This window comes from Elephantulus edwardii, unplaced genomic scaffold, assembly GCF_000299155.1.
Source record: "Elephantulus edwardii isolate Elephantulus edwardi_28Jun2011 unplaced genomic scaffold, EleEdw1.0 scaffold00185, whole genome shotgun sequence".
Taxonomy (NCBI): domain Eukaryota; kingdom Metazoa; phylum Chordata; class Mammalia; order Macroscelidea; family Macroscelididae; genus Elephantulus; species Elephantulus edwardii.
The window spans coordinates 2,018,649-2,027,319 of NW_006399935.1; the positions used below are offsets into that span (position 1 = coordinate 2,018,649).

General features: G+C 41.8%; 1 protein-coding gene across 1 annotated transcript in view; it reads right to left on the reverse strand.

Annotated features, from left to right (window-relative positions):
* Window positions 1–2,874: 2,874 nt before the first annotated feature.
* LOC102876931 (EGF-like module-containing mucin-like hormone receptor-like 1-like) overlaps window positions 2,875–8,671 on the reverse strand; it is a 145,344-nt gene continuing 139,547 nt past the window's right edge. The window contains exons 23-24 of the mRNA XM_006896411.1: window positions 3,706–3,827; window positions 2,875–3,184 (exon numbers count right to left, since the gene is read on the reverse strand). Coding sequence (XP_006896473.1) covers window positions 2,875–3,184; window positions 3,706–3,827 — 432 coding nt within the window. The remainder of the gene's footprint in view (window positions 3,185–3,705; window positions 3,828–8,671) is intronic.

Below are 8,671 nucleotides of genomic sequence, written 5' to 3' on the forward strand. Positions count from 1 at the left end.
GTTCTGACGACTGCCTCCTGGTCCAAGTATAAGTTTTGCATCAGAACGATCAAGTGTTCTGGGATTCCCATTCTTCTCAGAGTCAGCCATAGCATCTTTCAATATTGTGAAACAAGGCTTAAATTTGTTTTTCAGTTCTCTCACTTTGAGAAATGCAGCCGAGCGAGTTCTTCCCTTTAAATTCTCCAGTTACAGCTCTCTGAATATTCCACTATATTCTTTGCTTTGTCCTTCTGAGCTGCTCTTTGAAATTTTCTGTTTATCTCTGTTACTTCAGCATGTTTTCCTTTTGTTTTGACTTCTGGATGCTCCGTTGCAATTTTTAGTGTCTCTTCTGACATTCATTCTGATCTATCCTTTCTCCTGTTTTACTGAGTGCTTAAAATATGCATTCTGGGCATTGCATCATTTCTCTGAGAGAATACCTGCCATGATATCTGCATATTGTCTTGTCCTTAGGGTTTGCTTTTAGAACATACTCAAATTCTCTGTGAGTTTCTTGTGCTAGGAGGTTGATTTACATGTTGTTGTTCTTAAGATCTTATACACATATATATTGGCTTGTTTATTTTCTGCTCTTATGCTCTTATGAGTATAATTTTTGTTTATCAGATGCCAAACATCTGAGATTAAGATCGACCCAGAATAAGGACTGACCAGTTGTTACGAGTTGTAATTAATTTAAGTGCTCATATGCAGATAACACAATCCTGTTTGCTGAAACTGAGGAGGACCTCAGTCAAGAAGACAAAGATTCTCACCACTGGACCAATTGGCAGCATCAGGATGGATGGTGAAGAGATTGAGATTGTACACAGCTTTAGTTTGCTTGGCTCCACAGTCAACACTCTTGGCACCAGCACCCAGGAAATTAAAAGATGTATTGAGATGGGAAAATCTGCTGTTAGGGACCTCTCCAAAGTACTGAAGAGCAATGGTGTCACTCTGGAGACTAAGGTGCATCTGATACAGGCCATGGTCTTAGCAATCACTTGCTATGTATCAGAGAGTTGGACAATGACAAAGGCGGATAGAAGAATCGATGCCTTTGAGCTGTGGTGCTAGAGAAGAATATTGAATGTACCATGGACTGCTAGGAAAACAAACAGATTCATCCTGGAGAGGGTTAAACTAGGCTGCTCCTTGGAGGCAAGGATTCTGAGGCTTTGTCTGACATACTTTGGACATGTTACGAGGAGAGACAAGTCCTTGGAGAGGGCTGTCATGCTTGGGAGGGTGGATGGATAGCGCAAAAGTGGAAGAAGACTCTCTATGAGGTGGATTGATTCAGTGACTGGGATAATCAGAGTGGGTGTGTTGGAGACAGCGAGATTGGCACACGACAGAGCAGGGTTTAGGGCTGTTGTATATATGGTTGCTACGAGTCACAGTCACTCGATGTTACATAACAACAACAATTTGCACACGGAAGCTGGACAATTATTATGGAAAACTGAAGAGTAAAGAAATGGATGCTTTTGAAATATGGTCTTAGCAAAGAATATGAAATAAATCATAACTTTCAGAAGGATGGCCCCATCTCTCTTCGTATAAGCACTGCCAGAATATTGCTTAGGCCTGAGGATGGTGTGATTTCATCTCACATATTTTTATACATATTATCTAGAGGGATTGGAACGGGACCTTTGGCAGCCTAGTGGTAAGAAGCTGCACTACAATCCCAAAGGTATGTGGTTTGAATACACCTGCTGCTCTATGGGAGCTCCTCTCATGCCGTTTACTGCCTCCGAAAACCCGCTGGAGGTTATAGTCAGTTATTGGTCAGTTCTGACTCAACGACACACAATAACAAGCCTGGGAAAGGATATCATAATTGGTAATGTAAAATATCAGCCAAAAAAAATTAACTCCTCAAAAAGACAAACTGATTTAGTGGCTATAAGAATGGGTTCATGCATAGCTGTACTTGCGAGGATGTCACAAGATTGAGCAGAGTTTGTTGTTGTTGTTGTTACAAATGAAGTTACTATGAGTTAGAATAAGAATTACAGAAGAAAGATCAGTTCTCTTGACATGTTATCTTGGAGAAGAATATTGACTATCCCATGGACTGCTGAAAGAACAAATGAGTCTGTCCGGGAGTTCAGTGACCGAGGTGTTCCTTAGAGAGAAAGCTGCTGAAACTTTGTCTCACATGCTTTGGACGTGTGGTCAGGAGGGGTCATAGTTCTTACAAAAAGATAATCACACTGAGAAAGATAGAGAATAAGAGAAAGACAAGAAGACTCTGAACAGTATGGATTGACACAGTGACTGTCACAATAGGATCAAGCTTATCAGAGATCGTGAGAAAGGCACGGGATCCGGTAAAATTCCCATCTGCTGTTCACAGGGTCACTATGAGTCCTAGTGGACTTGGTGACACGTAACAACAAAAACAAAAGCGTCCAGTCACAAATAACTGGATACCATCTAACAACAAAAACCTTTTGGAAGTAGATGGACAGATTTTCTTCCAAGGTGAACTCATACCGCCATCCTCTCTGTTAATATAAAAAAACTTAACTGATTGAACTACTGTAGAATCAAACACTAGCAGGCACATAGCAATTGATTGTGGGAAATTGTAGACAAATTTGCTCTCTGTCCGTCTACACTCTATTCTGTGTGCTGGAAGGAGTGGAAGGCTGTCCTCCATGGGGAGCATTAACAGACTGTTTTGCTTTCTTCTTTCCAACTGGTTTTGGCCCATTGCACTTGGAAGGAGAGAGAAGAGCAAAAGTGAGGTTGAGGGAAAGGGTTAGGGCCAGGACGTGGGCCAGGAGGATGACCACGGCCAGGGCCAGGGTTAGGACTGGGCCAGGGTCAGTACTGGGACTAGGGCCAGGACAATGACCAGGGCTAGGGCCAGGGTTAGGACCGGGCCAGGGTCAGAACCAAGGCCAGGGCCAGTACTGGGACTAGGGCCAGGACAAGAACCACGGCCAGAGCTAGGGCCAGGGCCAAGACCAGGGCCAGGACCAGGACCAGGGCCAAGGCTCGAGCCAGGACTATGGCTAGGGCCAGGGCTAGGGCTAGGGCTAGGGCTAGAAGTAGGGCCACGGCCAGGGTCAGGGCCAGGGCCAGGGCCAGGGCCAGGGCCAGGGTCAGGGCCAGGGTCAGGACAGGGGCCAAGGCCAAGACCAGGACCAGGGTCAGGATCCAGGATTTATTTCTCCAACTCCTTCATTTCCATATGAAAAGTCTGAATATCCAGGCAATGCCTGGAATTTTCTATGGCAAGAGAGGCCTTTCCAGATTTAACTACTGCTTTATTTTTCATTTTCTCAAGCCAAGGAGAGATAATTTAGGTGCCATGACATTGACTTCAACTCATCAGCAATCCTGTGTGGACAATGGATCGAACCCTTGCCCTGTCCTGTACCATCTTCATGGTCTCCCCCATATTCACGCCCATTACTACTCTGTTATTGTTAGTCCAAGAAGCCTCGTTATTCAGTGGTTGTTTCCACTGAACCTGCCAACACCTACATGAGTTGTTCCTTACCTAAATCCTTCGTATTGAACTCTTTTGACTATACTGCCTTCTTTCTGCCAAATCACCAGCCGATATTCCTCAGGACACTATTCTTAGTCTGCTCATTTTAACAAGACATCATTTTTTAAATCATCTGTCAAGAAGAGGAAACTATGCTTCACAAAAAGCCAGGGAAATGTTCTTTACAAACACATGAAACCCCAAACCCAAACACCACATCCTCCTCTGTCAGTCTTTTAAAGAGAATTCTTTCTTTACCAACTTCCCACACTCCAAATAGTGATATTTTATCTGTGCAGTGACTGGATATATGGTGACGTTGCTTGATCTGCAGGATCAAGAGAAAGAAAGTTAGGTAAAGTCCAGCATCCATTCTATCATAAAGCATCCTAGATTTGCTGCCCAGTAGCTCAGGTTGGCACCTGATGCAAATGGTGTTTATGACCTGACTTATTTGAAGTCAACTGAATCTTGCCCTTAGAATACTCTATTACTGACACAATAGCTGTGACAATGGACTCAAATCAATGATACAAAGATGGTTCAGGACTGTGTCTATAAGGCATTTATAAGTTGATAAAGGCAATAAAGAATTATAATTTTGCTTAGCGCTTAAAATGTGCACCATATTTTCGGTGAACTCTGCGTACTAAGTTGTTTATTCCTTACAACTATCATTAACTCATTTGACAGATAACAAAACAAGTACAAAAAGGCTGAATGGTTTATCCAAAGTTAACCAATGGTTAATGAAGAAGCTGGACTGTAATTGTGTTGTTCCATTTCTCTTTTCCTCTTTTACATAAACATTTCTCACAATAACCATCAAATCTTGCTGCCTAAACCTTCTCATGTTCCATTCTCTTTGCAAAACTGCCCTAATAAAAGTTTATCATACGTCTCCCTTTTGCAGGATTTAGTAGGTGTCTCGAATTGTGAAGTGCTCAACTTCTAACCAAGAGGTAGTTGTTTGGTGTTACCTAGAGGCAATTTAGAAAGAAGACCTGGCAATCAGATTTCAGAACATCACAGCCATGAAACTTCTGGAATAGAGTCGGCATCTATCGGTTCTCCATGAACAGACTCTACGTGATTACAACTGGCTCTCCATCTCTGGTGGTTCTTATTGAGGTTAAATAGTCACTTCTCATTCTTATGTGGTGTAGATAGTTGATTTTTTTGGTGTTAGTTATAGATAATTGGCTTCCAGGGTTTTGTAGGGTTTATTTTTTTCCTCTTTTTTCTAACCTTGAGGAGGACATGAGGTGTTTGCTACAAAAGGTCTAGGACTGCAATCTTCAATATGAATTGAAGCTTAACATCAAGAAAACAAAGATTATCACGGCTGAAGCTTCATGATAGAGAAGAGACTGAAATTGTCAATAACTTTAGCTTGCATGAATCCATAATCAACCTCATGGCCCAGTAGTCGGGAAATCAGAAGACACATTATATTTGGAAACTTTGCTGAAGAGCAACAATGCCAGTCTGTATCAGGTGCACCTAACATAGGCCGTAGTCTTTGCAACTACTTGCTATGCATCCGAGAGCTGGATGATAACTAAAGATGATAGAAGAATTGATACCTTTGAGCTGTGGTGCTGAGAAGAGTGTTGAATATACCATAGACTGCCAGGTTAACAAACAGGTTTGTCCTGGAGAGGGTGAAACCAGGTTGCTCCTGGAAGGCAAGGATTTTGTAGCTCCATCACATGTAGTTGGGCACATGACCAGGAAGAACCAGTCCTTGGAAAAGGATATCATGCTTGGAAAGGTAGAGGGAAAGCACAGGAGAGGAAAGATGGATTGACTCGGTGGCTGGAGAAATGGGATTAGGTCTGTAGGAGATGATGAGATTGGCTCAGGATAAGTCAGAGTTCAGAGATAATGTACAGAGAGTCACTATGAATCACAGGCAACTCAGTGGCACATAACAACAACAACCTTGACCTCTGATTTAGCTCTTATAGTCATCATACTACTAAGTGGATATCTAGAGTTATTTCATTTTATTGGATCTGTTATCAACACCTATAGAAGCAATTGTAAAATCAAAAGGCATACTGCAGTGAACAAATATACTGTAAAGAATCTCTTTAAAGTGCTAAAGAGCATGGATGTCAGTTGAAAGACTAAGGTGTGCCTGATTCAAGCCATCATGTTTCCATAGCTTCACATGCATGTGAAAGCTGAAAAATTAATAAAGGAGATAAAATTCAAACAGAGAATAAGGAAAATGAAGAACCTTTGAATTGTGTTATTGATGTGTAGTCAATGAATTCACTATGAACTGCCAAAGAATAATCAAATCCATTTTGGCAGAAATATAGCAAGGGGCACCTTAGAAGCAAGTATGGTGAATATCTCATGTATTTTGAGCTTGCTGCCAGGAGACACTCGTCCTTGGGGATATAAACCCTCCTGAGAAAAGCAGAGTCAGTGGTAAAAAAGGGAGGTCCTCACCTAAATGCATTGACACATTGACACAAACAACGGACTTGAGCATGGATGAGATTGTGAGATGTGAGAATAGGACAAGATACAGCAAGGTTTTGATCTGTTGGTCATACAGTTGCTATAAGTCATTGTTAACTTCACAGCACCTAACACCACCAATAAGCATCTTAACGGTTAATTTACACGAAACCAAATTTTGTCTGTTCTCTCCAAACCTGCTTCCTCCCAACAAAAACAAAGTCAAAGTAATTATCCTGGAGTTTGAACCTGAAGGGAAGGGATGAATTCCCGTTTCAGGAGTCTGGGAGGAGACATTCCCCGGACCCCATGAGCCTAGCCAGGATTCAGCCTTGAACAGGAATTATTAACTCTAGAAGTAAATATGGGGATCATAAAAGCTCTCAGCCCTAGGAGCAGAGTAAATTCCGAGGCGCCAGCCAGTCTCCAAGACCCCCAGCTTTATTGGGGCAGAGGCAAATAATTAACAAATTTACATGCCCTCTGAGAAGCAGCTCATGAAGCACAGGTGGGAGGGGGCGAACGAGATAAGCCCGCCAATCAGAAACCGGGCCACGTGGCCGAGTATTTCAACCACCAATCGCATTCCCCATGACCCCGCATCAAAACAGCCATATAAACAAGAGATGGGCGGGATCGAGGTCTCTCCGACTTCTCCGTGGCTGCAGTGTTGGGAGGTGGGGGGGAGGGCTCTCTAGAGAAATAAACGTGTTCATTGTATATTGCAGACATGGATTGAACTCATTTCGGGGCATTTTCGTTGGGCATAACAAACCAATTCCTAGTTGGCTCTCCAGCAAGTCTAAGAATAAATTGGGCATCTTTTTCACAAGGAGCAACTGGTGTATTAGAACCACTTGCCTTTGGATTGGCAGTACAACTTTTTACCACTAGGCCACCAGAGGTCACTGTATTCTCCTGTAGCATGCTCTATCTCAAAAAAATTACATTATACAAAATGGGTGACCCTGGAGGACATTATGCTGCGTGAAAGATCTCAGTCACAAAGGAACAAATACTGCATAACGCCACTGTTATAAAACAGGACTGACATCAAGGGTTGGGGGGAATCTAAGAAAAGATGGGATAAATAATGTATACCACACTGAAACAGATGAGGAAGAGAACTGTTTTAAAGGAATATATGAATAGGTATTATTTTCATGTCAAAAGTCCAGAATGAGACTTTAAAAGGAGTGGACTTAGGAGGAATTGTATAATAATGAAAGGGTTGGGGTTTTTTGGTTGGTTTTTTTGTGGGTTTTTTTTTTTTTTCAAAGAAAAAAACAACTTTGGGGAGGGGTGTGCAGGGAGGAAAATGTGCAACAATGAATGAATGGAAATCTAAAATCTCTATAAACTTTCATTAATTTTCAATTTAAAAAAAATTACTCCACCATTGACCTAATTGAATAAATTCAGGAAGTGGTATCTCCTTCATATCATGGATTAAATTCTATCCCCAGACCTGTAGGAATTCGAAGCCCTCTACCGGTGGCTCTTTCCCAAGAAAGGTGATCCAGGTGAATGTGGAAATTTTTTTATTAATTTCAATGAACATTTACAGAAATTTTGGATTTTCATTCATACATTGTAGCACTTTTCTCCCACCCCCAGCCCCCTACCCCCAGTTCGCTCTTCTCTTTGAAAAGTAAAAGAAAAATTCCTTCATTGGTATACAATCCCCCCGCACCCACACCCCCACTCCCACCCCCACCCCGAGTATACTCCACCCTGCATCCTTCCTGGACGTGGAAATTATTGAATATCACATCAGGGTTGGTCAATGGTAGACGGGTGTTGAATGCTGTAGGCAAAAGTAGGAAGGGATGGTGGTGGAGTAAGGAAAGGGTGGATTAAAAAAAAAAACCCAAAAACCAAAAAAAAACCACTAAAACAACCAAAACCAACAATAACAACATGTAGTGGGGGTAGACAGCAACATTGAATCTATTGGTCATTTTTCTAACTGGGCAAATGACTTTCATCTGCTGTTTTCTGTGGAATGCTTGTCTGTCAGATATTATTATGTATATTTAAAGATTAAGACAGACTAGAAAGAAGGATTGGCCATCCACTTCTGAAATGACAGGCCTTCAAAAACCCTATGTACAATGGAGCGCACTTAGACTATCATTTGGACTAACAGACATGGCAATTGAAACTGAGATCTTAGAAAGGGAAACACAGAGAAAGAGGAATAGCTGTAAGCAGACTCTAGTGATTGGAACATGAAACGTGAGAAGCATGAATGTAGGAAAATTGGACACTGCTAAGAAAGAAATGGAACGCCTAAATATTGACATACTAGGTATTGGCGAAATGAGATGGCTTGGCATGGGACATTTTGAACCACACGATCATATGATGTACTACGCTGGGGATGAAAAGGTGAGAAAAGAATGGGGTTGGTTTCATAATTTAAAAAGTCATTCCTAGCTCTATCCTGAAATACGATGTGGTGAGCGATAGGATAATATCCGTACACATACAAGGTAGTCCAATGAATACCATTATCATTCAAATATATGCACCAACAACTAGAGCCAAAGAGGAGGAAATAGAAGATTTCTACCAACTTTTGCAGTCAGAAATTGATCAAACATGCAATCAAGATGCATTGATAATAATGGGTGACTGGAACGCAAAGGTTGGGAACAGGGAAGAAGGATCAGTAGCTGGAAAACACGGGTTTGG